The sequence below is a fragment of the Suillus clintonianus genome, assembly GCF_016758775.1.
Source record: "Suillus clintonianus strain FC179 chromosome Unknown DEU56scaffold_168, whole genome shotgun sequence".
Taxonomy (NCBI): Eukaryota; Fungi; Basidiomycota; class Agaricomycetes; order Boletales; family Suillaceae; genus Suillus; species Suillus clintonianus.
Genome location: NW_024539392.1, coordinates 1 through 27,134, shown reverse-complemented (window position 1 = coordinate 27,134; position 27,134 = coordinate 1). Strand labels below are relative to the sequence as shown.

General features: G+C 48.9%; 9 protein-coding genes across 9 annotated transcripts; 4 read left to right on the top strand and 5 right to left on the bottom strand.

Annotated features, from left to right (window-relative positions):
• Positions 1–114: 114 nt before the first annotated feature.
• DEU56DRAFT_985083 (atromentin synthetase) lies at positions 115–3,217 on the bottom strand (the record flags this gene model as incomplete). Its single annotated transcript, XM_041360036.1, has 6 exons — positions 115–320; positions 376–1,130; positions 1,183–2,019; positions 2,069–2,307; positions 2,360–2,496; positions 2,548–3,217. The coding sequence occupies 6 exons, from the start codon at positions 3,215–3,217 to the stop codon at positions 115–117; spliced, it is 2,844 nt and encodes a 947-aa protein (XP_041201536.1).
• Positions 3,218–4,292: 1,075 nt separating this feature from the next.
• DEU56DRAFT_748775 (uncharacterized protein) lies at positions 4,293–4,472 on the bottom strand (the record flags this gene model as incomplete). Its single annotated transcript, XM_041349378.1, has 1 exon — positions 4,293–4,472. A coding segment is annotated over one exon (180 nt), but the record flags the coding sequence as incomplete, so codon positions are not given.
• A 499-nt stretch (positions 4,473–4,971) lies between these two features.
• On the bottom strand, positions 4,972–5,738 carry DEU56DRAFT_841477 (uncharacterized protein). The gene is made up of 2 exons (XM_041354995.1): positions 5,552–5,738; positions 4,972–5,498 (listed from the first exon to the last, which is right to left on the bottom strand). Exon 2 carries the CDS (start codon positions 5,458–5,460, stop codon positions 5,248–5,250), a length of 213 nt encoding a protein of 70 aa, XP_041201534.1. The 5' UTR covers positions 5,461–5,498; positions 5,552–5,738; the 3' UTR covers positions 4,972–5,247.
• Positions 5,739–5,758: 20 nt separating this feature from the next.
• Positions 5,759–7,234, bottom strand: DEU56DRAFT_841472 (Maf Ham1). The gene is made up of 7 exons (XM_041354994.1): positions 7,026–7,234; positions 6,847–6,975; positions 6,758–6,797; positions 6,540–6,704; positions 6,446–6,482; positions 6,276–6,387; positions 5,759–6,224 (listed from the first exon to the last, which is right to left on the bottom strand). The coding sequence occupies exons 1-7, from the start codon at positions 7,149–7,151 to the stop codon at positions 6,096–6,098; spliced, it is 738 nt and encodes a 245-aa protein (XP_041201533.1). The 5' UTR covers positions 7,152–7,234; the 3' UTR covers positions 5,759–6,095.
• A 66-nt stretch (positions 7,235–7,300) lies between these two features.
• Positions 7,301–9,296, bottom strand: DEU56DRAFT_841469 (endoplasmic reticulum vesicle transporter-domain-containing protein). Its single transcript, XM_041354993.1, has 8 exons — positions 8,961–9,296; positions 8,829–8,899; positions 8,741–8,775; positions 8,514–8,686; positions 8,404–8,466; positions 8,253–8,351; positions 7,988–8,204; positions 7,301–7,936 (listed from the first exon to the last, which is right to left on the bottom strand). The coding sequence occupies exons 1-8, from the start codon at positions 9,238–9,240 to the stop codon at positions 7,384–7,386; spliced, it is 1,491 nt and encodes a 496-aa protein (XP_041201532.1). The 5' UTR covers positions 9,241–9,296; the 3' UTR covers positions 7,301–7,383.
• A 77-nt stretch (positions 9,297–9,373) lies between these two features.
• On the top strand, positions 9,374–10,628 carry DEU56DRAFT_841466 (uncharacterized protein). The gene is made up of 2 exons (XM_041354992.1): positions 9,374–10,330; positions 10,395–10,628. The coding sequence occupies exons 1-2, from the start codon at positions 9,396–9,398 to the stop codon at positions 10,483–10,485; spliced, it is 1,026 nt and encodes a 341-aa protein (XP_041201531.1). The 5' UTR covers positions 9,374–9,395; the 3' UTR covers positions 10,486–10,628.
• Positions 10,629–10,954: 326 nt separating this feature from the next.
• DEU56DRAFT_841465 (uncharacterized protein) lies at positions 10,955–12,751 on the top strand. Its single transcript, XM_041354991.1, has 4 exons — positions 10,955–12,167; positions 12,310–12,361; positions 12,444–12,609; positions 12,673–12,751. The coding sequence occupies exons 1-3, from the start codon at positions 11,045–11,047 to the stop codon at positions 12,580–12,582; spliced, it is 1,314 nt and encodes a 437-aa protein (XP_041201530.1). The 5' UTR covers positions 10,955–11,044; the 3' UTR covers positions 12,583–12,609; positions 12,673–12,751.
• Positions 12,752–14,638: 1,887 nt separating this feature from the next.
• DEU56DRAFT_985078 (WD40-repeat-containing domain protein) lies at positions 14,639–18,767 on the top strand (the record flags this gene model as incomplete). The annotated part of the gene is made up of 22 exons (XM_041360035.1): positions 14,639–14,648; positions 14,700–14,834; positions 14,881–14,944; positions 15,011–15,035; positions 15,083–15,469; positions 15,516–15,546; positions 15,597–15,704; positions 15,760–15,991; positions 16,048–16,177; positions 16,235–16,270; positions 16,324–16,949; positions 17,013–17,046; positions 17,108–17,169; positions 17,227–17,287; positions 17,334–17,406; positions 17,459–17,499; positions 17,550–17,564; positions 17,618–17,768; positions 17,819–17,849; positions 17,908–17,989; positions 18,046–18,214; positions 18,266–18,767. The coding sequence occupies 22 exons, from the start codon at positions 14,639–14,641 to the stop codon at positions 18,685–18,687; spliced, it is 2,925 nt and encodes a 974-aa protein (XP_041201529.1). The 3' UTR covers positions 18,688–18,767.
• A 2,875-nt stretch (positions 18,768–21,642) lies between these two features.
• Positions 21,643–24,785, top strand: DEU56DRAFT_841451 (uncharacterized protein). The gene is made up of 4 exons (XM_041354990.1): positions 21,643–21,755; positions 21,815–22,017; positions 22,169–23,905; positions 23,961–24,785. The coding sequence occupies exons 2-4, from the start codon at positions 21,892–21,894 to the stop codon at positions 24,489–24,491; spliced, it is 2,394 nt and encodes a 797-aa protein (XP_041201528.1). The 5' UTR covers positions 21,643–21,755; positions 21,815–21,891; the 3' UTR covers positions 24,492–24,785.
• Positions 24,786–27,134: the final 2,349 nt, after the last annotated feature.

Sequence of the window (27,134 nt, the reverse complement as noted above, 5' to 3'; positions counted from 1 at the left end):
TAAGTGTATACTAGTACACGGTGACAAACAAATTGAGAAGATTATAAAACACATGCACTCCTACTATAGTTGAATAGATCATGGACGCAAGACAAAATATGCCCCTCCAAACGTCTACAGCCCACGAGCCTCGAGACGACTGCGGAACATCTTCTGAAACTGCGGGACGTGCTCCAAGTCCATGAGCGTGTGGTGTTCCCCGGGAACATCAGTATATGTTGCCTCGCCGCGGCTAAAGTCAGACCATGGACGGAGCTGGTCGTTGAGCCAGTCAATCTTGGATCCAGCAAAGGGAGTGGCGTAGAAAACATCAATTGCGGCTGAGGAGTGGGTATGTGAGCAAGTGGTTCTAAGGTGAGAAAACGAACGACTTACAAACTGAGCCTGATGGGTTGTAGTCTAGTCCACAATTGATGAGAGACTCGGCGACGTCCACCCATATGTCAAACTTCTCGAGCGTCAGCTGGAGCTCGATGATACGTTCAGGAGGCGCATTCTTCCACACGATATCACGCTGCTCCTGCCTTGGGAGCGGTCTCAGGGAAGGAGGTAGATCATTAGCATCATGTGTCGACACGAAACCGAGGAAGGCTGCTAAGTGGAGCAGGCAAGATGTCCAATCGATCTCACGCATGCGGCCGGCAATATTAGGAGGAATGTTGATGGGAGCGAAAAACTTCACTTCTTCACCCATGGACTCGAGCCGTTTGGCAACTTCAAACGCGACAACACCACCGTAACTGTAGCCCGCGATGGCGTAGGGTCCCTTCGCCTGAACCCTCTTGGCTGCTGCCGCATAGCAGGAAACCATCTCGTCCATGGAGGTGAAGAGGGGGTGGCCGGTATCGAAGCCAGGAGCACGGAAAGCGTAGAAGGGACGCTCATTCTGGAAATAATTTGCAAGATTGACGAAAATGAGGACCTCTCCGATACCGGGGTGAACAAAGAAGATTGGCGTCTTATTTCCGGTCACTGAAAGGGGAACGATAGGGTCGTACTCCTCAGGCTGGGCACCCCCGGAGAACAAGGAGTCGACGTAGTTGGCCAGGCTTGAGAGAACAGGGTGCTTCAGGATTTTGATGGCAGGAATGTCAGGCAGACCAAAGTGCTCCTCTCCTTCGCGCTTGAGTCTGGAGATTATGTCAGTGAAGGTCGTTTGAAGGTGGAAACAGGTATATTCACCGGATAGCATCAATAGAAGTACCGCCGATCTCGAAGAAGTTGTCGCTCGCCGACACCTCACTTTCGGGGATGTTAAAGATGCCAGCATATATCTTGGCAAACACCTTTTCCGTTTCGGTGGACGGGGCAACGAAGGAAACGCCGCGTGCCTTGCTGAGCAGCTCCTCAGAATGGGCGATGTGCTTTGCAAGTTGGCCTTGCTTGAACATGTTCATGAGGCGCGCACGAGACAATTTTCCGAGAGTGCTCTTCTCCATTTGATTCACAGGGATTGGAACAATGATCTGAGGTGGCAGCGTGATCATCTTCACACAGATATCCCGCAGGGCCTGGTGCGTGGCGAAGAGCTTGGTAGAGGCATCTGCACCATCGAGGTCGAAAGTTGGCGAGTAGAAAACAATGAACCCTTCTGTCTCTTGCCCCGGAGTGCGGTAGCGAACTGCAGCGAGGAAAGAGTGTGTGACTCCTTCAACGATTTGGAGGTGGGTTTCGAGCTCAGGTATACCATATGAGACGCCATGGACGATGATGGTGTCCTTGATGCGACCGCTAAGGCGCATGACACCATTCTCGATGATGCCAACATCGCCAGTGCGAAACCAGCCGCCCTCGACAAAGCTAGAGGATGTAGCCTCGGTGTTGTTGTAGTAGCGTACGAATACCATCGGCCCACGAATCTGAAGCTCGCCGCTCTCCCCATCGGGGCGCAGGGTGACACCATCGGCGGGATCCGTGATACGCATCTCGCAACCATCGAGGGGACGCCCGAGATCAAGGAACTCGCGAACAGGCTCGGTTGCGAGGACATCCACCGGGTAGTTGTAAATGCATCCGGCGCTGCAAAGGCCCATCAGCTGAGCTTTCAATATGCTTAAAGTGTCCTTACCAAGTTTCTGTCATTCCAAACCCAGCGGCGACGACCAAGGACACCGCAGAGGGGTTCTTGCTAAACTTTTTCATCATAGCAACAAAGGCTTGCGCGGTCTTGGAAACATTAGCTTCACCTCCGCTGTCAATCCGCTTGAAAGAGGACAGGTCAAAGCACCCGAAGTGGTCGGCGCGCTTCCCCAGATCACGAGTGAGCTTGGCGAGCAGGAAGTTCGGAGCGTAAGTCAATTCGATTGACTTAGATAGAATGATAAGAGACACGTTAAGATGTGGTTTAGTGTCAGCATACCTTTTCGTCGATCAGACGGAGCAACCGAAGGGGATCGGTAAGAACAACAGATGCATGCACATGGAGTTGCGAAGCACCATATAGCAGAGGTGTCATGTGGTATTCCAACAATCCCGCGACATGATCAAATCCGACCCCTGAATGTCATGATCAATGTCAGAAGAAAGTTTAAGTGATGTCCGCCTTACAGTTAAGAACTCGAGATTCGGAGGTCAGGTCGTAGTGTTGCCCCTGGGAGCGGCATGCAGAAAGGAGGGTACGGTGCGTGTGGACGACCGCCTTCGAGAACCCAGTTGAGCCCGAGGTCAGGAACAGGATGGCATCGTCGTCTGGTTTAGCCTCATATGCAACCCAGTCAGCTGCAACGGTGATTTTCTGCCCCGATGATTTTAATTCGGAGAGCAGGTGAACCTCCAGACCAGGAATGGAGCTGATCTGCTCAGCCCCAAGCTTGCTGGTCAGCCAAGTTGCAGATCCAAACAAGTCCTTGATATGGGCGACATGACCCTCCTTGTGCGCCTGTTGTGCGCTAAGTGTGGGCTGCAAGCAGGGCAAATAACCAGCCAACAGACACGCCCAGACAGCAGCCATGTTATCTTCGTGCTCTGTCAAATATACGACAATAATTGAGCCTGTGGGTTTGCCCCAGTCGAGCATGGCACGTGCAAGGTTGCGAACATATTGGTTGAACGCGCTGAAGGTCATCGTGTGAATAGAGGAGTCATGTGCCGAGGAGGTTATGAAACCAAGCTCGTGCAACGGATACCGGTCAACAGCTTGAGCGATTACGTCGTGGAGAGTATTGGGTGCAGTAACGAAGTCGGTAGTGGTAGTAGGGGAGACTTCGACAAGTGCCATTGTAAACCGTGTCTCAGGTTAGATTCTGAAGCAGTAATACGAAGAATGTTGGAAAGGGTGTTTGAAACGTTGAGTACTTACCGATTTTCTCTGAATTACTTATACACTCGGACTCTCGGAGCCAGAACACATGAAAAGAGCTAGTGAAACATACCATTGATTACTTTAGTCTTCGTAAAAGAAGCGAGACTTCTCGCTGGCAAGTTAATTGATGGAATCAGTCCGATCTTCGAATCTGCGATCTTCCTCCAACTGGCACGATAGACAACTGTCTGTAGTGGCTCGTCAAACAGTGGCCACATCGCGGCCACTCAAGTCACACCCCTTGGAGTTGATTTCGGGCACAGTTGAGGACGTCGAGAGCTTTCGTGAGTCGTGACAGAAGGGTTTGCTACGTCGAGCAGGTAACTGCATGTAACCAGGAACAGAGATACTGCCAGTGACAATACTTTGTGTGCTGATGCTCGTCCTCGGAACAACAGAGGTAGCTCCCACGCAAGCTCCAATCGTACAACGCGATTCAACGGGAGATGGAGTAATAACGTGGCAGGGTTGCTCTACTGATAAATGTTTGCAGGCCGCCGCGGCGGCGGTAGTCTATAAGTCACTTCGGAGGTTCAGATCAAGTTACCAACTTGCTTGAATGACCGTGGTTGAAGAAGCACGTCACGTGACCAATACAAACCTGCACGATATAAACTCGGTCAAAATTGTGCGAGTTCTGAACTTCTGACATGTATAGCCGCCATGCCTGCAATAATCCGCGCGTAACGGCCTAGTACTGATCAGCATTAACCAAAGATCCTTTATCTTGACACAGTATTTACGGCGTGCCTATCAGTGCGCTTTATCGACCTTTGTCGGCCCCTGATGAAAATATTCCCATGTCCAGGACTTCTCCCTAGCCATTGGAGCAGCATCGAAAGGTAATATTTATGGTGCTTGGAGAATTCTAGCTTAAAAGTTGCCCCATTTAACCCTACTAAGCAACCCACCAGAACGGTAACTAACTCGCACAACTGGTATTGTAATGTCTTCTAATGAATTCTCAAATGTTCTGACGGATGGTGTCACATCAGCAAGTTCTCGTCAACAACCGAAATCCGTCCAATTGGCCACGAGCTTGCGATAGTGCGACGTAGACATTGAATGAAGTAAGCCCCGCGGTAGGTGGTGTTGCAATGTCTATAATGGCATTATTGATAGTCTGACCTACAGGTGACTGATAGTCCGTGAACGAGTATGCTGGTGTGAGAGGCAGCTGCTATCCCGTGGATGATGGTAAATGTGTGCTCCATTGGAACTAACGGTAATATATTCTTCTCTTTCGTACGGTTCAGCTTAATAAGAACATATGCTGGTGGATATGTCAGTTCCACGATTGCAGCTGTCGGCGAGAACTCGGTTTTTCCGCGTTCATCGAGAACGATTTTCGTTATTTCGCCTCGAGAATCATTGGCAATGTCTAGGTTAGTTTCCACGTTGAATGTCATCATGACATGCATCCTGATTGCTAACTCCACTCTATTCAGTAGTGCTTTCATCTCGCTTTCCACCTTGGCTTCGTAGTCGCAGCAAAATGCTCTAACAGCGTTAGAGGCCGGTTTTGGAATGTGTCATATGCTAGGCATATTAACAATTGAGTTCCGTTTCTTCAAGGCCATTTGGAGGATCTTGTAAGTATGAACCAACATTCAAGGGTCACTTGTGGAAGTTCACATGACATTTTCCATCATCGCATCAACAAATCGAAGCGCGACGGTTTTATTTCCCTCTTACGAGAACTAATTGTACTCTCACCGCTGGCAGCCATGCCAACCGGCCCCTTCAAACGAAAACAACAACCAATCAGAGGATCCGGTTCTTCACCTTGGAGAATTGTGGTACGTAGTGTGCTGAACTCCAGTTTCGCACACCTCTTGTAGTAGTCCGTCTTGAACCTCTCAGCAGCGGTGGGTAGGAGCCTGATCCCCAACTTGCAATATCCAGTGCCAAATTCTTCATCACAGTGTCTACCAGTGCGTTAAAGACTAACTACACCACGTAAAATGAATGAAGCACCCCTCCCTCATGCTTCTCACTCTCACCACAACCCAATCCCACCACGTATGAAGCCACACTTTGGGGGCCCTCCCATGCAGAGCTGAAAAGCTAGCTAAGATGTGTTCCACGATTCTTGTCCTGAATGCCACCTGAAAACAGGAGCACAAAGTGAAAGTGAACAAAAATTGCGTGGTGATCATTAGAGAGTTGTTAAACTCCGCAAGGTTGTTCCACTAATGTATGTCCCCTGCTTCATGTTCGATGCTATAAACGATGCTGACAATCATTCAGTCAAGACGAAGAAAGCGAAGAGCCTCCGACCAATCAAACGCGGTCCGGTGTTGGCGCGTACACTTTTTTTGGGGGGGGCAAGGGCAGCGGGTATTTAACGGGAGGCTTCTACGACCGGTAATACGGCAGGTCGATGTAGAGAACCGTTGTTGACGGTCAAATAGACGCCACCTAACGCGCCTACAGCTTCACTCATCAGGAACGAATGTAAGCAGAAAACAAGAAAAGCAATATGAGATCGCAAAGCAACATTAACTATCCCAACCTTGCGCCGGCGTGCCATTGTTTTCATCGTGGCCAACTACAGTGCACTGACCTACTGCAAGCCGCAGCAATGCATTGTAAGATAAAAATCAAGAAACCATAGGATCCATTAGATCACCGGCCCATGGTCGTCAACAACTAGCAAGGGATGCATGCAGCGAAACGGAGGATGGATGAACACAAGATGAATACACTTGCAATCAAGACAGAAAATCCACCTGTCTATCATTGTCCGATCATACAGTCTCGAAGCACTTCATCCTGCCCATTTACAAGAAATCTAAATCGCGAGGAAATCCTCTTCTTCCTCAACGAGGAGGTCTAGGAGCTTGAAAAATGATGCCCCAGGGAAACCCACGACGTTGTGAAAGTCGCCGTCAATCTTGCGAATGAGCAAGTTGCCACGACCCTGTCGTCTGCATGAATATCACGCCATACACAAATTCGGAAAGAAACCAACTTGGACTGCAAAACCTCCTGCCCGATCTAAGCCTTCCTCGCTGTCCACATACGCCTTGAGTACATGGTCCTCATTGTCACCGAAATACACCAATGTCCGCTCATCTATAGACCTGCAGGACATGGCACCATTTCGGTCAGATGGGCACTCTCAAAGACTGAATACCGCACTTGATCTCATATCCAGGAGCGCTCAGGATTGGATACACTGAAACAGATATTAGAATAGCAGAAGAATAAGTACTAGAAATGATAATCTTCGCACCAAGTGAAACGCCCGTTACGACCTCGCAAACGCCCCCGTTCAAGTCCTTCAGCATGCGCATATTATCCTCTTTCGAGGATGGTTTCTCGAGAAGCTCTTGCCGCACACCCGTCTCCATCTCAATCGTCGTCGATGGCAGGGCATGAGTGAAGACGACAGTATCCGCTGAAAGAATATTAGCTTCGATTAAAATGGCAACTTTTCCAGAGGGTACATACCACCGATGACAAGATCAGGTGGATCGTCTGGTGCATCTGTCTTGTGCAGGTTGTGGAAATGTGTGTAGGATTGAAAGCAACGAACGTACCAGTACTCTTTGATACACCTCCACTGCTTTCTGAATTGCGGTAGAAACGGGATATTCATGAATATCCTCGAAAGAAGAGAGCGGAAGGTTCTCAGCAAAGGTGGATGGGACAACCTCGGGCGCTAAGCCCTGTCTATATGTTATCTAGAAACCAGCTCGAATGAATACTGGATCCGTACCAGCGTTTGAAGTATCTCCTTTCTCCTTGGACTTCCAGAAGCGAGAATGATGCGCTTGTTGACGAGTTTCTGGATAGCAGGTGTTTTGAGCGCGGTTGGCAGTACGGCATTATGCTGGGGTGCCATATCGGATCTTAGATGTAAATGTCTGACTTCAAGCTTTAAGTTGTAAGTTGTTTATTCAAGTCATCGATGCGGTCGTGGGCAAGTATGTAACCTGACTCTCAGCTTCAACCTGTTGTCACGGAAATCTCTGGTCTTATGCGTCTCCAAGATACTGGCTATGAGCTGATATTGGCAACCAACTCTATGGGTGACCAAAGTGATACATAGTACCGAAACTAAATATCCCGTAGTGTCAATCATCCTTCTTAGCCGAGGGCGGTGGCCCCACAGCCGGGGATGTAAGCGACGACGACGAAGCCGCGAAGGGCGAACTGAGCCCTCCACTAACACTTCGCGAAATGCTAACTGACTTCCCCTTCTTATGCCCCCTCCCGCTCGGCGGCGGGCCAAACGCTGCCCCGCCAAAGCCAAGTCCGACGCCTGTTCCTGGAGTCGGTGGGACGCTCGTACTACTAGTCAAGGTAGGTGGAGACAGAAATGGTGAATAAGGATATGGGCTTTGGGCGGTGAACCCGCCTGAGACAGGCGTATTTGCGTAGGATGCGTAGGGCGAAGAGGAGCCCTCAACGACCCAGCCTGGTCCTTGTCTGACGACATTCGCTGAATTTTGTGCAGTGGAACGTACGCGCAGCTGTCCGCCTGCCCATTTTCGCTTCACACCGGTAGCTTCAGCGGCTACGATTCCCGGAGTGGTATCTGCCCCTGAGACGGCGTCCGCTGCACGAATGGCGACACGAACGAAATACTGTGCGCACGTGAAAACGCCTCCGATAACACCCACGCAACTAATGGAGATATGTCAAATTCTGAGTGTTGAACCAAGCGGATCTCCCTACCGTATTATAAATTGTACCAATGTGGTCGTGCGCTGGTGAATGGTGATAACCATGGGGTCGAGGTCGAACTTAAAGAAAATACCGGGGACTCCTTCGTTGTGTTCCAGCTTACGGGTGTAGTGAGTGACACTGTATTGGTTGGTCTCGAGAGGTCGACTTCGAGGGGCAATGTATGTAGTCGGAACCACATGCAAGAAGTATTGGTACACCATGAACGCTGTTTATAGATTAGTTTGATTACGAACAGAGCAGGAAAGAGACATACGTTCTTTTGCGATCTCGAATGAGTAGTCGAGGGGTTGAGAGATATCCGGGAAGTATGGACCAAACGAAAACTCGCTGATCACATGGGACAAATTCATCTCTTGAAAATATTGTAGAATCAGCATTCATTGAACATGGTTGTGACTACTCACTATTGTGGTCCACATGTATGTGACTATTATAGCCATGTCCGAGCATTGTAACATGTAAATTTGCTGGTGATATATCAGTAAGAGGAGCTGACGACGGGACGTCAACATACCAGTCACTTTCTTGACCTGCAGGGAGCCATAAATTCGACAGGCGCTTCCATCTGTCTCGTGGTTGTACGTAGGGCGAAACTCGGGTTCAGCGCGGCGGAACCAAGAGAAGAATCCGCGTGAATTTCTGGATTGCGAGATTGCCTGGCGAGCAGAAAGAGCCTGGGCATGTTCCCTGAGTCATAATTGAACGGTAAGCGGTGAAAACGCTTGAAAAATGATTACTTACTTGAGAGTTGTCGCTTGACCAATATCGAAACGAGTCTGTTAATGCGAATTAAATCCATACTCAAGTCGCGGAAGAAGGGCGAACGTACACCATCCCGGCGGAACGCATTGCTAAGGAACAAGCGGTCACCGACTACATCACGCAAATCCACGCTAAGATCTACGAGGAGTCTTTGGTTTAGAGGTAGTAGTTCTGTGATAAATGAATTGGAGGAACTTACACTGACAAGGCATATTGACTGCCATATCGACGTTCACATTCAAATGGGACTGACCCTGTGAGTCTATGCTGAATTCATAATCTGGCCATCCCCAGATATACTCTCCAATATCATTTAATACAAGTAGGATTGCGATGAGAGCGACAAAAAGAGTGAAGAAACCGCGGGATTCTGAGCGGGCTTTGTAGGTTGAAGGAAGTTTCGGGAATGCGTCGAAACGTGCGAGGGGAACGGCGGCATCGAGCTGGTCTAGTATGGAGGGCTGGTTCTCCCCCGACATCGATGATGGTGAGCTCAGTCGGTGAGCAAGGAAGTAGTTGTAGTAGTAAACAAGTGCCAGCACCAAGTTGGAATAACGGACGTGTCATAAGGACCCCGAGTACTTCTAGTCATAATATTACGTCTTACTGATGGTCATCGACTTCATCATCGACCATGGCGGCAAAACGCAAAAACTCTGACACAATAGATCCGACAACGTCCTCTGCATTATCTGCGCTGTTACCGGCGCCATCTACTAGTAGAAACCGTGTTCCGCGCTCTGCTACTAGCTCCAGGAGTAGCTCGCGGCCTTCTCGCTCACAGAGTGGCGGACCAAGCGAAGATACGTCATTGCTACCAGATCATGCAGAAGGAGACCTCTCGCACCACCGGAGAAAGAGGCCCAGAATTGATACCAGTGACGAAGAGCAGACCGATGTAGATCAGTTCCATGAAGCACGTCTTCCCTCCAACCCACCAGAGAACAATGTCTCAGATGATTTCTCAGAGGCAGGCACCTCGTCACAAGTCGCCTCAACCTCACTGCTGTCGAGTTGGAACATGGCTCCCAATCTCATGCTAGGCTCAATCCCATCCCTGGACGAGGAATTAGAGCTGGCTGACTCGGACCAACCACCGCCCACGCAAGAGTCAGTAGCATCGCAGGCTCATCCAGATGCCACAGATGCAGAAATTGAAATTTACATCGTGGAGCAAAGGGGAACTTCTCTATCAGTCTCCGAAATCACTGATGTTCTCTCAGACGACGTAGTCGTCATTAGCCCTACCTTGTCTCCGCGTCGAACTCTGCCTTCACTGCGCCCTATCGTCATCGATGATCCAATTCCCGTTGAGGTGATGGGCGCATTCACACCTGAAGCAGCTACGAGTCAGAACCCTCATGTATCCCCCCTGAACGCCACAAATTCCTCATCGTCTGCGCCGGAGCCACTATCCGCTTATACTTGTCCGATTTGCTTCTCACCTCCCACTAACGCAACTCTGACACCCTGCGGTCACATTTGCTGTGGAGCATGCCTTTTTGCTGCTGTCAAATCCACAGTGAAGCGGAACATGGTGATTGCTATGGATAGAGCCCCTGTTCCAAGGTCAATTTATTTCCTCGACGCTTTTTCTGCCATTTTAATTAATAAATTGACTGATTATACTCAGATGTCCCGTTTGCCGTGCTGAAATACCGGGGTGGGATGGACGGGGAGGAGGGGTAGTAGGGCTGAAAGTGGAGGTTGTTTATTCTCTTTGAATTTAAGCACGCCTCGTGTGATGGGAAACATATACACATGCGTATGTTATATTGACCATGGTCGAGGCTGACAACCACCGTAATTCCAATAATGACCCTTCTAGAAATCACATAGCAGTGCAATCATAGCTATCCCTCTCGGTGTCATCGCGGTCGCCACGAAACCAAGTGCTTCTGTGACTGATTGGCGGGAAAGCGCCATGTCGTTTCAGCGTGGTTGTAAGTATTAATATCGTTAACGATCGATCATAGTCGACCCCGAGTCCGTGTATGAATAACAGGCAACTGGTCCCTCGAAGTTCACTTGACTTTGATAGTGCCAAACATTCCACCCGGCGAATTAAATGCATAGTAGTGAGGTGCGCGTTGACGGGCATCGGTTATAACTTACGTTGATGTCTTCCCTCGGCATGTTTGTGGGTAAGTGCGGTTTGTTTGGCAAAAGCTTTCGATCCAAACAACCCAAAACCTCAGATAATCACTTGATTAGATAACATCACAACTCACTCTTGATCATTTGATTTTCAGCGTCAAGATTGTTTTCTAAACAACAATAGTCATGAGCGCCCGCCAGTCGTTTGTTCCTCGTTCAGCATCTCGTGCTTCTACCCATGCAGCTGCTGAACACCCGTTTGATCATATGCCGCTCCGTGCACAGAATTCCCTAGGCCACCCCCAACGCACTGGCGGCATCCAGAATGAGCTTGAACCAACGCAACAGAAGACAGAATCAGAGAAAAGGACTCGCTTTTCAGGGATGTTCCAAAAGCACAAACTCGCTGGCAAACTTGGCTCCGGCCCAGGGGACCATCAAGCGGCCATGGACGCGTCGTTCTCTAGCGCATCGGGGCGTTTTAGCGGCATTAACCGCCCTGACATGCAAGCCTTAGCTCCTCCTCGCAGGTCTAGCTCTCCGTTCCGTGGCAAAGGATCGCCTTTCGTTCCACCATCCAATCAAGGCATATCCTTTGCTCGGCCCACGTCCCCCATGCCAAAATCTGCATCCCACAGAGGAGATTTGACTATTTCTGGTCTCAAAGACGCGCATATATCCACTGCAAGTGTTGTTTCGGGGTTAATCTCTACTTCTCGCATCGTCGCAGCGCCTGTCCCGAGCTACGGGTCTATTCACGACGGCGAATGCGATGACGAACACACATTTAGCTCCAACAAATCTTCTCAAGCCAAATCGCAGTCTTTGCAACTCCTCGAGAGAATCCATGAAGACGTCGAGCCAGAGGCAGCAACAGAGGATGAAGCACTATTTGATGCCCACAGGACGAACGTAGCCGTTCATCCCATGTTACGCAGGGTGAAGCGCACCATCCAAGGCTCTCAGGAGGACGAGGCCGATTTCTCGCCCCCTGATGAGGTCGAATATATGCATAGAGTCAAACGGGTCAGGATCGACGAGTTCCCCCACGAATTGCCAGATGGCCGTCCTGATGACAGTAGCCACTCCTGTGTCGACCATACTCATAATCGACAACAACCTCTTGATAACGATACGGCTCGTCAATCTTCCCCTCCCACGAACCAACCTGGCGCGGGCCCCGCGGAGGAGATTTCCCTTGAAGTCATGTTCGCAAACATAGATTCGTTCCTGAATGTGGATACTTTCATGGGCCTCGTTCAGAAGTGGTCTACCTGCTCGAGGGAAGAATGGCTTCATGGCTCTGAAGGTGTGCGGTTGCTTCCTTGTCCCCTGGCTTTGTCTTGCTTCTGCCCCTTTCTGCCCCTTTCTACCCATCAAATCTCCGTTAAATTCTCGTTCACACAACATCTGATTTGTTGTTCAAACGGGTGCTAACCGCAGTCGTATAGAAATCGTCAACCAGTTCAAAGATATCATTGACTGCGTCAAGGAAAGCCTCACGTGCGTGCCTTTTCAAATATATCATGTCCCTGTCTTGCGGTGGAGTCACTGATCATGATCATGCCTCCTGATCATTATACAGAGCTAATGTCACTCTTTACTCTCGTCTGGACGACCAAGTGCGCGATCGCCGTGAGGAACAGGCTCAGCTCACCGAACATTTGAGGCGAGGATTGGGATCGGCCAGGACAGATCTGATCGCTATTTGCCGGGGGAAGTAACATCGAAGCTGTGTGGTTAATGCTGCGGTGAGATGCTTGTACGACGTGCCTTTCCGCCTCCTATGCTAAAAAGAATGGACTTCATATGAGATCATGCATGTGCTTCGCGAAACTCAGCGATTCTAGTTTTCAATCATTCAATTTGCAAAATCGAAACCCTATTTTTTTTCTGTAGATCTCAGGATGAAGTGAACGGTAAAGATGTCGAAGTCGCAGGTAAAGTGTTTTTATAGGTCCGGAAGCACTCAGGTTAGGTCTGAACAATTCAAATAATAATATGCGTATAGGTCTCGGTAAGATTGGGTGCTGGTTTAGCAGAGATGCTGGGCCCACATCTAGGAAGTTTCCTTCGTTTCCTCGGCCCCAACGGAGACGATTTAAATCCGGGCGAATTTCCCGCTCAATCGTAAATGGTACGCTTGTCGCCGTAGACGAGAGAGCGCCGATAGCGACGAAACTGACGCCCTATATATATATTTATATAATGAGCACAAAATGAGCAGTACCAGGCAGTACCCCCCACGTTGTGCTAGACGCGCGCAAAAATTAGCACTCTTGCCTCAAGTAAAGAAGTCGTTTTCTGTCGTCTTTCCCTCATGCTCAGATAAGCCTTAGAAGGCCTTAGACTGCTTTTGCCAGTGGCAGCCTGCAGACGGCAACTCAGGGCGTACTATACAGAAATTCCCACACTAACACATTAGGTGCGGCAATTTCTCAAGTCCCCACTCACAAGTGAAGCTTGCGGCAGCCTTGTGTTTATCCAGTAACTTTGTAACGCAAGGCTCAGGCGTCAATGTTTTAATGCTCCTTATCTGTCTGGTCACACTGATAGAAGGTTTTACTTCTTCTAACGACTTCTATCTGCCAAAGCGAGGATACCTCGTGCACAAATCACCGTGGCGCGCTATCAGAAGACATGTTTGTCAGCGTAGAACAGCAGAAGCCTTCGTTGCACGATGAACTCCAGGCATACAGTCACTGTGGTGCAAGTAATCACCGGTCGCTGTAGGCCTGGGTCGTATCAAATGTCATATACAGACAATATATTGCTGTGCTCAGTATGTTGTCATACGTGCTTCTCGGTGTCGTGACAGGTCGCAGTTACATAGTACTGATGACTCTATCTCAGCGAAGAGGCAACGTTTACGCAACGAGATAATACAGAGCGGTTATTAGGGAGCCCAGTTCTCCAGGGCCGTAGATGATGGTTGTGGCCTGATTAACATGACTGCATTGAAAGGTTTACGCTTCAGAGGGACGACGCTTATCTGGGCAAGAAGATGAAAAATGGCTACCTCTGATTGCGATTTCATAAATCAACGCCTCATTGGAATTTCATATCAACGAGGAGAGGTATATCCCGGTTGCTATTGATGACTGAGAGGACAGTGCCGCAGCCATATCTCTTCGGTGGATCATATCCTGAGGTACGAGCGCCTCGCTTTACATATCTTGCAAAAGACTGAAGTCGTCGACCAAGGTCTCGGACTAGGAAATGTTGAGTTTAATCGGGCGATAAAGCGGAGTGCCGATAGATCGTTTTCTACAACACCCCGGCCCTCCTAAGTCCTTATCATATACCATGATGCTCCGCCGTCGGCCGTATTGTCCCTGATGTTACTTCACAGTTAATTTTTGCAAGAAGTATACGGCACACCTCATGGCATCTGCCAGTTGTGGATCCAATGGCTAGAATTGGGGAAGATAGCTTCCGTTGTCCTTTGAAAACATTAACACCACTGCCTCCACGCTTGGCTGTGTTATCCGGCCCCTTACGGCAGTTCCTTTGGTCCTTCCGCGGTGCTGCATCTGGTCGTGGACCTTCGGCGAAACGTTCTATAACTCTGCTTTCCCGACGTGACGGACATCCGCTGTGGGATGACCTTCACGTTGCGGCATCTTAATCAACCTCATGGCTGCGTGGCATCTATTCCCGTATTCCATTTCAGGTTATGCGGACCTTAAAGGTATCTATGTTATAAAGACCACGTACTCAAAGTATAATATTTCGTTCTTCACCGAAAGACATCAATCCAAGGATCCTTCCGGATTCATCATGCCTCCTGGTACATTTAAAATCCATAGATCGCGTTTTCTTGCTTACTGTCGCGCAATAGATCCTGAACTCACGATGGACTCGAAGCGCAAAGAAACGCTACATGAATTTCTTGGAGTGCTGAAAGAGCTTGTCGCTCGAGACTCTGCGGCAGCTGAGGGGAAACCACAACAGAGCATGAACAGCGAGAAACAATGTGAGAAAATCTATTTTGAGGACTTTCTCCGTTGACTATTTTCAAGATCCGGCTAGCCCGGAAGAAAAGCTCATTTTGGAAGGTATCGAGGCGTTCAAGGATTTTGAGAAGTGAGTGGTCCATTTGATCGTTTGCTTTGATGACTGACCGTGGTTGACCCCTTCGCGCGCCGAAAGGCGCGTTGAACGATTGGATAAAGAGGTCAGCAATTTTATGCCGAATATCGTTATACTTACCCGTCAGCCCAGCTACGCAATTTTGATAACGGCGCCCGTCAATTGGGCAGCTCGGCTGCATTGCTACTGGCTGCATCCAGACTTCGTGAACGGCTCGTCCGACTGTTGTTCATCTTCCGCGACAACACGGCCAATCTATTTCCTCGGAGGATCGCACGCCAGTCCAGAGACACGCTCGTGAATCCAAATATCATGGATCGACGGGGCAAGATCCACCACGAACATCTCAAATTTCAGACGTTCACGGCAGAGGACGGGATCGCAACTGAAGCGATCCCCCAGGAGTTCGAAGGCTTTGCACAAGATCTCCGGATGTTATTGCATAGTCTGAACGACTTTCCAGAGTTCAGGGATGATGCGGTGAATACTTCAATCCACGCCTTCGTCGCAGAACTAGAAGTAAGGGCTCTTTTGTTTGCTATGACATTGGGTTAACAAAATTCAGTATCGGGCTTCCTGTTTGACGGAGTATAAAGGTACGAAAATACGCAACGTCCAACGGTACTGGGCTGAATCCTTCACACAGGTCATTTTCGGCTTGCTTCTGTGCAACAATACGTCCACGGACTTACCGCGGAAATCGGAAATCATATTGACGTTGTAGCATCGAATTTGTCGATGTTCATAGATGTCGGTAATTACGGTTTTAAAAAACAGGCGTGTACTGGCGACTGACACGACGGATGCAGGTGTCCCAACTATTCAGCTTTCACAACAATATGCGACCGCCAATCTTTCTAATCTGGCAATGTTCGGTACCATATTTTCGGTTGTCACCGCAACACTTTTGCAACTTTCATACAGTAGAACCGACACTGGGCTGGCAAAAACTGTAAACGCATTTTGGTTTTCGTCGCTAGTTTCTAGCGTTGCAGCCATAGCGACCAGTTTACTTGGTTTGGCGTGGACGCAGGCCATACAGTAAGCGCATCATATCATTTTCGCCCCCCTGAGTTTTAATGACTCGATAAATTAAGCCGCTCGCCAAATCACAGAGTACCCTGGTGGGTGTTGACGTGGATCAGGCGATCACCTCTCGTGTTACTTGTGAATGCAATCACGTGTTTTTTTGTGGGACTCATGTTGGTCACATATACGATAAGTGACGTCCGTAAGAATCCTTGCTTTTGATGACAAAGTAGCTCACTATTTGTTCGCCCGTAGAATATGGTCACGCCCATCCTGATCACTATATTCGCAGTACGTTCATCACTTATCCTGACGCACGACGACCTCTTATCTAATCGTGACAGAGCATTACGTGCATCGGACTGGCTTCCTCCTTGTGCTGGATCATCTCAGAACGATTCGTGTTTATCCACCATCGAGGTCACATATGGCTAGAGGACCTTATGTTGGATACAATCAAACATCTCACTGCGCCGATACAATCGATCGCTCACCGTCTTTACTCAAGTTTCCGTTCGTATGGTCGGCGACTCTCTCCCGCCAAATCACTTGAAAGAACGACAGATGATGAAAATGTCCAGTGCACAGCCCCGACTTTATGTGGCGTTTCTACAGTATCTCCCTCGACTCAGGAAGATGTAGTATCAATTGTCTCGGAAGCAACGCCGGACGAACAAGACGAAGCTAGACGATCTCGTGCTCGGGAACGCTTCAAGAAAGCTGTTCGGACTGTTATATCGATGCAGTCATATCCGAGAACATTTGGTGCTCAATCTCTCGATTGGATGCTACATCAAAACCCTGCTTCTCGCACCCCTTCGATAGGACGCATTGCATCTAAACGTGGCGTTCTTTCTGTTATCTCCCAAAGGTTGCGGGAGTTGGAATGCACCGAAGACATTTCGCCTCATCAAGCGCTCGTGAGAGACTTGCAGTTTTCTCCGGATGGAAAGTATCTCGCTACGGCAAGGTAATTGCAATAGTTTCCTGATCATCGTGAAGTTCCCTCGTTTACATTTTTCTTTATCGATAGCTGGGATAAGACGGCGTGTATATTCAAGGTCGCTGTAAGTGCCGACTTACTAGTCTCACAACAAACTTTGGAGATCTGACCGTCATATGCTAAAGGAACCGTCCACTGATCATCATGTTCTTTACCATGAGAGAGGCTTTACGGAACAAATACTTTGGTACGTGAATCCTAGAAATATCATTGTTTTCATCACGATGGTTAATTATCTCAACAGGTCTGCGTGTGGTACCCACGTGTTGACCAGGTCTCCCCGCGGCATCAAGATATGGACAAGAGTAAGATACAATCTAGAGTTTCCGTTCCGTCCTGACTCCGTCCCAGGATGGTGTTTGCTTAAAAACATTCCGTCGGCCACACATCGTCCAGTTTTTACAGTGGATGCCTCTTGAAGATCGTAAGTGGTATCGAACGCTGTACGTCACTTCCAAAGCCTAATAGTCCCCAAGTGTCTGTTCTGTCTGTCGAGGGGAATGAAATCGCGAAACTAGTACGTCCCATTCCAACTTATCCAAGATTATGAAGCGTGACATTCCTTAGGACAAAGATGGAGAGGTAAATACCACATTTTTTTTCGAAGTTAGAATTAATCCAAAGCATCCGAGAAGGTCCTTGAAACTTATAGCTTCGGGCGTGTTCAACTTCGACGGATCGTCGTTACATCGGATGGCGATCGTATAATAGGCATTGGTCCTATAGGGGAGGCGCCTAACGGACTCCATCCCAGTCGTCCTACGAGAGTGGAAAAACGCATTGTAGGTAAGTAACCCACCCATGCGAAGATCAGTGGTAGCTCACAAACGTTTCAGTGTACAATACACGTACACGTCTCTGTGAAAGGTGAGGCACTGATTGTTCACATCTAAATAACAATACCGCTGACGCGCAATTTGTAAAGTCAAATACCCCTTTTTCAGGATGTAAATGACGTCAAATTGGCAAGAAACAACACCCACCTCCTCTTTTCGTTCGGGGATCAGGTTCGTAGTTCACAATGAACAATGATATGGTTACCACTTATGCTCTACGCCTACAGTCCCCTCCTCAGCTCTGGAAAATGGATCTGGTCGGGGGCCGGGGTCGGGCTCCCCGTAATTGTGCGAGACTCACATTCCGCCATGTATTTTCGTCCACAGTCACCGTTGAATATATTGGATCAACGTTTGGCGGCAAGAACGACCAGTTCATACTTTGCGCCGGAAAATGTATGATTTTATCCTGATTTTTCCCAACCACCGCTAACGATGTTTGTGTAGCCGGCGATATCCTCATATGGGATCGAGAATCTGCCAGCCTTCTTCATCATATCTACCCTATGAACCCTGACCAGGATTTGACTTGTATATCATGCAATCGCCTCACAGGTGACCCTTTCGCATTTGCTGTAGGCGGGCACGACGGCAGTATTCGTATATGGACAACATTCTTATGTCTCTCTCCTATGACTCCATCCCATGATGCACAAGATATGACACCCCCTGAATCGCTATCCAGTTACTCTCCTAGAGGATGGCCTGCAGCAGACAAGATCCCTGCGGATAACTTTCTGAAGGTCGTTACGCCAGCTCGGCGGTTGCGGTCTCCGAGTGTGTCGTCGACGGCTTTCCTGTCGAGGTCGAGTTCGGAATCTGCTTACGGGACACTGGTAGGGAGTACGAGTCGGAAATCGGATACTTAATTATACCTTAGATGCCTATGTTTACTAGACGGCAAGATTGTCATGCCATTTCTCCAATATCATATGAAACAAAACAAAAACCTTGATTTAACAATGGATAGAAAGGTTCCGGTTAGCGGGAAGATTTCTACCAGATATGAGCCAGTACATTAGGGAGGGCGTCGTTGTCAAATACTGCATGCACGGCATTCTTGTGACCTGCGCACATAGGTGACAGAGTGGTTAAAGCACAAGAAGGGCAGCATCCATGAAGCCCATGAGCTCACCGCTTAAAATTGACGCAGGGGGGCTGTAAAGGTCAAGAAAAAATGCTAGGCTGACTTGAGGCTGACCCTCAAACTTGAACAAGCGGGGAACAATGGAAGCATCGGGGGCAATGATGGATATGGATACACACGAAAATCCAGGCTTCAAAGAAATCACAGACTTGGCAAGTGGAGGCGTTCCCTATAAGCAGAATTGTCAAAGGACAGAACACGAAGCGAAAGGGGGGGACCACCCATCCTGCATTTCCAAATTGAAGATATGGAATACAGGATGCCGCGGGTGTGGCGACGAGGCACAAAGTCAAATGAAGATGAATACTGGTGACCAAGTGCCAAAGTGATAGAGACGAGGATAGCCACTGCGACACAATTCAATAGTGGAATGAATCTGTTAGTCAGAGCAGGGCAATCGCGCGGTTTGGTTAGGGATGAGGGTGCATCGACGAGGATCGAGAGGGGACAATATACAAACCTTCGCAAGGTAGGTGGGGGATGGATGGATCTGTCGTCAGCAGATCTGGTCTGTGACAGGGTGTGCCGAGGAAAGAGGACTCCGCTAGCAAATCAGAAGCCGCAGGCAAGGTGAAGCCGCGGGGAACGAGGCGTGATGCGAACCCAAACAAATGAAGGCGCAACCAGCAATGAAGATGGAACAAACTGCGAGAGGCTACAATTTCACGTTAACGATGTCAGCACGAATTCCGAGATGGAGAGGATCAGACCGCGTGAAGTTGTGATGCCCGAAATAACCCTAAACCCAGAATGTTGATGACAAGCAAAGCGGAGCGATCACGAGGCAACTTAGATATTATGATGAGCAAAGTGTTGGTGAAGCAGGCAAAGCAAACAACTTAAAGCGCATGAAGTGACATAAAGAAAATCTCCAAGTGGACAGAACATTGAGTTGTATTACTGGAGCAAACTGACGGGGAGAATGCGTATGAACTGGGTGGAGAGTGCAGACGAAAGGCTCAGGGACATGCGAGAAATCGATGAAATTCTGCTTGAAGACGTGCGAGAAACTGGAGAAAGGGATATGGAAGAAATAAGAAGAGACCACGAAAACGTAGCACCACTGGCAATAAACACCTGAGTGCGACAAAAAGTATTACCTGAGGCATCTAAGCCGCAACCATCCCGGTACCTCTTCGGTTCCATCTCCAAGTTTTGAGAATTGATGTTACCAATATTACAGAGATATAGCAGGGCAGCAGAATATCGAATATATCTGGAGTGGATGCGTCCCTTCGCTGCACGTATCGTGCTTCTTGTACTTCGTTGCGACATTGGCGCTTGTTAGCCTCAGAACGTCTTTCAACCGTAATCTTGCTCAACACAGTAAAGAGCAACACACACACCATCATCAAATCATATGCGCCACGCAGGGGTCATCTGCTCAGTGAAGCCTGGGAGCCCACATGTCCTGCACATTGCTTCAGCGTCGACAACGTCGAAAGCAAGAGTGCCAATCACGAGGTGCGATGCGGAGTAAACCATCATTAGGCATAAGTAAAATGTAGGCTGGTGGGGCGTTCACTTGGGGTCAAGATCGTGCAGTACGAGGCTGGAGTTTGCAGGAGGGAGGTTGTCGATGTCATTTGAGATCATATATATGTTTGGGATCTATGCAAAATGAGCCCTGAGGACACTGGAGCCGCGAGTGCCATCACAATAAATTAGCTCGTACTGGAAAAAATGCGACTGACAACCCCACAAAAGGGGGGATCATTTTGGATAAAAACAAGCCATTCTGCAAGCCGTTTTTAAAGCCGCTGGTCTTCTTGAACACGGAGGTCTGAGGTGCCACTGAATAAGGTTAGAGAGTATGATCATGTTGTTGAGGGCTGTTCGATACGATAGACGCTGGTATGATTAGACTAAGCACCGAGACCAAAAGATAATATGCGACGGGATCAACAGGATGTTGCGGGGAAAGAGATAATTTCACATAGGCACACGTTGTGGCGAAGCACATGTATCGAAGAAGTGCAATGATACAATGACCAGGGAAGTATACGTGCGACGGGGACGTGAAATGGTACCCATCGCAAGTCCTGGTCATGCTGAAGCTTCGGAAGAGATAAATGGATATCCACGAATTTCGGATTCGCTGTTGCGCGGGAGTGAGTATATGCTACGAAACCACCCCTTAGTAGTAGAAGATGACGCGAGCCTCGACGACTACAATAACAACGATGTCAGTAAAAAAAATACGAGATAAAGAATCAACCACCATATTACACGAAGTTGTGATGCCTGAAACGACCCCAGAGCAGGAACGCCCAGCGATCACGACAACTAGTAGCAGCTGAAATATCGTCACATTGTTCCCCTTCCGACTGTGAAGAGTTGTCGTGCCATGGGGCACTTTTGTCTTCTCGCACTCGCTCGGAGAAAATTATAGACCGTCGATGGACTGGCTGTCAACGGAAGACACGACAAGAAAAACCTTGAGGGAAGACATCGGAAGGCGCCGGAGGGTGGGGAGAGGGAGCACCTGTAATGCGAGGGAAAGTGGTAGCGGAAGGCGCGGTATTTGGGGCCAGATGGAGAGAAACTTGCGGGCATACGTGCGAGAGCTATGGCAGCGCGGTTAATCTAATCACGTGCGTAGAAGCTCAACGCACGTGACAATAATGAACCGCGACTTGCCAAAGACAGGTGGTGGTTCTTTTTGGCCCACGCGTGTCTTTCCACCGCACCTCTCCTTCCGCAATTTTTTCTCATTTCCTTGCGTTATCTCTACCTCACGAATTCAGTCTTTTCATCACGGATAATTCTTGCGATTTATCCTAACCTTTTGTGCGTACTTTTGGGACATTCTGTGCCACACGTTTGTGATTCAACAGCAGGGTGCAAAGGCACTTTCATTCAATCACTCATTACGACTACTCCTCCGCAACGAGGACTCACAGCATTCCATACGCTTGTGTAACTCATGGCTGCCACTCAACAGTTACCGTCATGGATGACACTGGCAACTACCGTGTACACCAATGCTGCAGGGCAAACTGTGACGACCGAGACTACCCTTCAGCTTCCACTCACATACTACGGTCCAAGTGTGAGTACCCTTCGGCTGCTTATTTCTTTCTTTGCTTGAAGATCCGCATTTGTTTCTACGGAGACACTGCTGAGGTCGGCATGTGACCTTCAAGCGAATGCGCTTGGGAAATGTCATCCGTTGTGCGTATACTAACATCCTTGCCATCCAGATCCCCTTGGGCAGTGACGGTGCTTGGACTTACGGTGGTCTCACCTCACCAGCAGCTTCAACATCCTCTCTAACGACACCATCCACCGCGACATCCTCTACCTTCACCCCTACATCCTCTGCGACATCCACATCCTCTGCGACACCCACATCCTCTTCATCATCCTATCAGTCTACATCTACATCTGCGACATCTACATCTACATCCCCTTCCACCTCTGCGATATCAAATCCGAATTCAAATGCAACTGCCCTATCTAAAGGCGCTCTCATTGGCATCATCATCGGTGCCATCGTCTTGTTCATCTTCTTGCTTCTGCTTTTCATCTGGTTCGTCCGTTGGAACTCCCGCCGACGAGACTCCAGAGCCATCACACCCATATGGACCGGATGGAACGTCCTTACGCCCGACGCAACCGGTGACGAGGAGAACCGTCCAGCTGGTCTGGGTTCTCCTCGCGACAGCGGTGAAGAAGCAGATTCCTTCCTCCGTCACAGCACCGCCACAGATCCTGAACATCGCCCACGACCAGTATCTTCGCTTCCACCCGGTGCCGCACCACCCCATATGATGGGAAGCACTGGCTCCGACAGAACAAGGTCCTCCCAGGCCTCGACAGACTATGGTGTCGTCGTGCCTGGCTCAGGAATCTTTGGACAGGCATACAGTGGTGATGGCGTCCCTGCCCGCGTTAGCAGCGAAATGATAGGGCACATCATGCCTCCTGGCGAGCTCCTCCAGATTGCAGACGAGGAAGAGCCGGAGGACATACCCCCACCGCGGATGTACAGCTCAAGCCATCCCTCTCTGCCAGAGCACATCGCATCTCTACTCCCTCCCCCACCTTTCGAGGGCCCCGCTACGCGCAAACCTTCAGACCGGTCCCTACTCAATGAGAAGGAGAAATCCGTGCGCAGTGCATCGTACCCAACCAGTGACCTGGAGGACTCGAAAGTCTTCACCGCTCGCCGCGTACGCGTCCAGGAGCTAGGTTCGCGCAGCCCCCAAGATGATGACTCTACAATCACCCAGCATGCCCCAGCATCTGGTAGCTGGCGCAACTCCTTCTCCCGTCTGCGAAGGAGCTGGTTTGGGTCCTCGTCATCTCGCAGCGCATCAGGACCTAGCTCGCGCAGGGGGTCTGATAAAGACGCTGAAGCATCGCAATCCTTGCTCGGCCGCAGACTCGGTGTAGGCCATACCATGGCAGGAGAGCGTCCAATGTCGAGCGTGAGCGCTAAGAGCGCAGTATCCGGGAACACCCTGTACCATGACGCAGTCTCGCGTATAGGCACACCTGTTTCTCTTCCTTCCAGAGCACTTACACCTGCGAGTCAGAGGGGAAGCACAGCGTTTGCAACGGACTTTGCACTTCCTGTGCCGAGTGGAGCACCCCCAGCATATGATGACCCATACGATTTGCTGGGTACTAGGAATCCTAGCCCGTTATCCCCAACAGGCATCGATGTACTTGATATACCAGCGCCGGCTCCCTTCTCATCAGCTTCGACGAGCGGCAGACCTTTGCCGCCTGGTCTTGTCCCGTTGTCCAGTCGCCATGCGTGGAGAGACTCGCTATCCGTGATTACGGGCTCGTCAAATGGCGCCGGCATCACAATTGATGTTCTTGATGCCGAGCCGCCACGAGCAGGTGATGGCTGGAGGACTTTAGCTGGTGGCTTTCTTGGTGTCAGTGCAGGACCAGACCCAAGCGAACGGAGGACGTCATTTGGAATTGTAAGTCCCGGGACCGCCGTCGACAATCTTGGACTAACGATATTTGTTGATACAGCCCCAAGTTATTCATCAAGGGAACCCCATGGTCTCTGAGCGAGGGTCTCTGCACTCCATGCGCTCGCACTTAAGCCCCTACTCTGCACGTTCATCTTCAGGCTCAGCACCTGCATCCTCTGCTCGCGTTTTCAATCTCTCAGGGTCCAATTCCTCTCGTCCTTCTGCAAATTCTGCTCACTCACGCGTAGCGACCACGTCATCTGCATCCCTGAACTCTGGTCGACCGCTGGGTACTATTTCGCCATCTGTCAGTGCGTTCGGACATGCAGATCCCTTGCGGTACATGTCCCACACTGCTGAGGAATACGAGGACCCGTTCGCGGAGCCAGGCAGCCGCATGTCGATCCTTGGACCGATGCCTTCGTTCACTGCTCATTCGGTGCTCTCCCAACCGACTATCCGTAGTGTAGGTGACACGACGGTTACGAGCGATGATACGGAGATGACAAGAACGACTGTTACTTCGGGTTCTGAGGAGATGAGCGGGCCTGTGCCTTGGTTTCGAGAGCCGATGAGGGCTGAGATTTAGATGCCTTGGCGCATTACTTGGTTGGGTTCTGTTCCAAGCGCTGGGGTAGAGCTGGTCTATTGATGCGTGTTAGATGTTTTTTCCGTACTTATTTGTGTTTGTGAACTGTCTTTTCTTGCTTCATCATATGTACCTTTTGCGATACCTCTCTGACTTTTGCGATACCTTTCATAATGATCTTCTATGTTCGTTACGAAGATTACTCACCTCCTTACTTACGCATGATTGATGATGCGATATCTTGAATACGATTCTTGTACGATCCCTCTGCAATATAGTGGAGATCATGGTACCCTGTTATCACTCGGATGTTACTCGGTTCGTTTGAGAAACTTCAAACCCTGAGTCAACAAAGTCCGAACACCCTCTGTCGGAAGTTTTTGTAGGGCATTTTAATAGATTAAAATGGCCTAACGACGCATGCCAATTATATAGGGATATTGTAAATGGGTTCAGTTAAATGTATGGTTCTGTTACCCCCCAAGGCCCAAAACCAAAAACGTGTGTGTGTTCTATAGACATTTACTAACATATAGACAATAAAACTATCAACATAAATGATACATGAACCCTATATACAGCTAATATTTACACATAGGTACGAAGAAACACTCAGTGATGATGGACAACATGAGAGTTAATGATTAATATTTTGTATTGATATCTATGTAGATGTCAATAGAGGTCCGCAGATAGGCCTATCATGAACAGCGGACCATAATGGAAATCGACACAGACAATATATGAACATAGTATTTATAGGGTCAAAACAGAAATAGGTTTCAAACTTGTAAAAAAATATCTTTTGGTGGGCTGGTACATATCATGGAGGGTACTTCTGGGATGGATATGAGCCAACAATTAAGAAAATCGGCGGTTCGGTTGTGGAGATATGTCCATATTACTGATATTTGAGCCTACCTCCCATATCACATGAATGCCGACCTCCGGAAGGTCTGGGACCATTTATAGGGTCAAAACAGAAATAGGTTTCAAACTTGTAAAAAAATATCTTTTGGTGGGCTGGTACATATCATGGAGGGTACTTCTGGGATGGATATGAGCCAACAATTAAGAAAATCGGCGGTTCGGTTGTGGAGATATGTCCAAAATACTGATATTTGAGCCCACCTCCCATATGACATGAATGCCGACCTCCGGAGGGTCTGGGACCATTCCCAATCGATTCAGAGGCCTCAAATACCCTAGGAGAGATGTTTTCAGTATCGGTATTGAGGCAGAACACCGGGATAGTGACATATAGGAGGTCAGGAGGAGGGGGAGGACCTTGTATATCTCAGGAACACGATTTTTCCAGGCAATTCTGGCATGACCATCGTGTTCAGAGGGCTCAATAACCCCCAGGAAAAATGCTTCTGAAGGACAGGCTAGTCATATGAAGTCTAGAAAAATTGATCTTTGGGTGGGGGAGCATGGCCTTGGTGGCCAACTTTGGAAGATGATTTTTAGAGAGAATTCCGGCTCGACCAACGTCTTCAGATGGTCAAATAACCTCAAGAACGAGTCCTAGCTAAAGCCAAGCAAGCCATATGAAGGCTGAAAAAATCGATCTTTGGGTGGGGGAAGGATGACAGGGGCAGCCAACTTTGGAACATGATTTTTAGAGGGAAATCTGGCTCGACCAACGTGTTTGTATGGTCCAATAACCTCTAGAACGAGTCCTACCTAAAGATAAGCAAGACATATGGAGGCTGAAAAAATCGATCTTTGGGTGGGGGAGCATGGCCTTGGTGGTCAACTTCGGAATTTGATTTTCTCATGCAAATCTGGCTCGACCATCCTTTTCAGAGTGTTCAATAACCTCGGAAACAAGTCCTACATCAACCTTTGCGAGTCATATGAAGGCTGTAAAAATCGATATGTGGGGGAGGCCTGCATGCCCTAGGGGGTCAACTCCAGCATTTGATTTCTTCGTGCAATTCTGGCTCGACCATCCTTTTCGGAGTGCTCAATAACCTCGGAATCAAGTCCTACATGATGCCAGGCAAGTCACATGAAGGCTGTAAAAATCGATGTGTGGGGGGGCCAGCATGGCCTAGGGGGTCAACTTCAGCATTTGATTTCTTTGTGCAATTCTGGCTCGACAATCCTTTTCGTAGTGTTCAATAACCTCGAAATCAAGTCCTACATGATGCCAGGCAAGTCACATGAAGGCTGTAAAAATCGATGTGTGGGGGGGCCAGCATGGCCTAGGGGGTCAACTTTGGAATTTGATTTTATTGTGCAATTATGGCTCGACAAATGTGTTCAGATGGTCCAATAACCTCTAGAAAGAGTCCTAGATACAGCCAAGCAAGCCATATGAAGGCTGAAAAAATCAATCTTTGGGTGGGGGGGGAGGGGCATGACAGGGGTTGTAGTCAAATTTGGAAAATGATTTTAAGAGGGAAATCTGGCATGACCAACATGTTTGTATGGTCCAATAACCTCTAAAATGAGTCATGCCTGAAGTCAAGCAGGTCATATCAAGGCTGTTAAAATCGATGTGTGGGGGGCCAGCATGACCTGGGTGGTCAACTTTGAGAATTGATTTCTTCGTGCAAATCTGGCATGACCATGGTCTTTGGATTGCTCAATAACCTCACAATCAAGTCCTACCTTATCCTCCCCAAGTCATATGAA

Coding starts and splice junctions, on each gene's coding strand:
- DEU56DRAFT_841465 (XM_041354991.1), top strand. CDS start 11,045: ATGAGCGCCCGCCAGTCGTTTGTTCCTCGTTCAGCATCTCGTGCTTCT. Junction 12,168..12,309: donor ATGGCTTCATGGCTCTGAAG/GTGTGCGGTTGC, acceptor GCAGTCGTATAG/AAATCGTCAACCAGTTCAAA. Junction 12,362..12,443: donor TGCGTCAAGGAAAGCCTCAC/GTGCGTGCCTTT, acceptor ATCATTATACAG/AGCTAATGTCACTCTTTACT.
- DEU56DRAFT_841477 (XM_041354995.1), bottom strand. CDS start 5,460: ATGATCACCACGCAATTTTTGTTCACTTTCACTTTGTGCTCCTGTTTT.
- DEU56DRAFT_841472 (XM_041354994.1), bottom strand. CDS start 7,151: ATGGCACCCCAGCATAATGCCGTACTGCCAACCGCGCTCAAAACACCT. Junction 6,976..7,025: donor AGGAGATACTTCAAACGCTG/GTACGGATCCAG, acceptor ACATATAGACAG/GGCTTAGCGCCCGAGGTTGT. Junction 6,798..6,846: donor AGGTGTATCAAAGAGTACTG/GTACGTTCGTTG, acceptor AACCTGCACAAG/ACAGATGCACCAGACGATCC.
- DEU56DRAFT_841469 (XM_041354993.1), bottom strand. CDS start 9,240: ATGTCGGGGGAGAACCAGCCCTCCATACTAGACCAGCTCGATGCCGCC. Junction 8,900..8,960: donor AGTCAATATGCCTTGTCAGT/GTAAGTTCCTCC, acceptor GACTCCTCGTAG/ATCTTAGCGTGGATTTGCGT. Junction 8,352..8,403: donor CATACATGTGGACCACAATA/GTGAGTAGTCAC, acceptor AATATTTTCAAG/AGATGAATTTGTCCCATGTG.
- DEU56DRAFT_841451 (XM_041354990.1), top strand. CDS start 21,892: ATGGCTGCCACTCAACAGTTACCGTCATGGATGACACTGGCAACTACC. Junction 22,018..22,168: donor TCACATACTACGGTCCAAGT/GTGAGTACCCTT, acceptor CTTGCCATCCAG/ATCCCCTTGGGCAGTGACGG. Junction 23,906..23,960: donor GGAGGACGTCATTTGGAATT/GTAAGTCCCGGG, acceptor TTGTTGATACAG/CCCCAAGTTATTCATCAAGG.
- DEU56DRAFT_841466 (XM_041354992.1), top strand. CDS start 9,396: ATGGCGGCAAAACGCAAAAACTCTGACACAATAGATCCGACAACGTCC. Junction 10,331..10,394: donor GATAGAGCCCCTGTTCCAAG/GTCAATTTATTT, acceptor GATTATACTCAG/ATGTCCCGTTTGCCGTGCTG.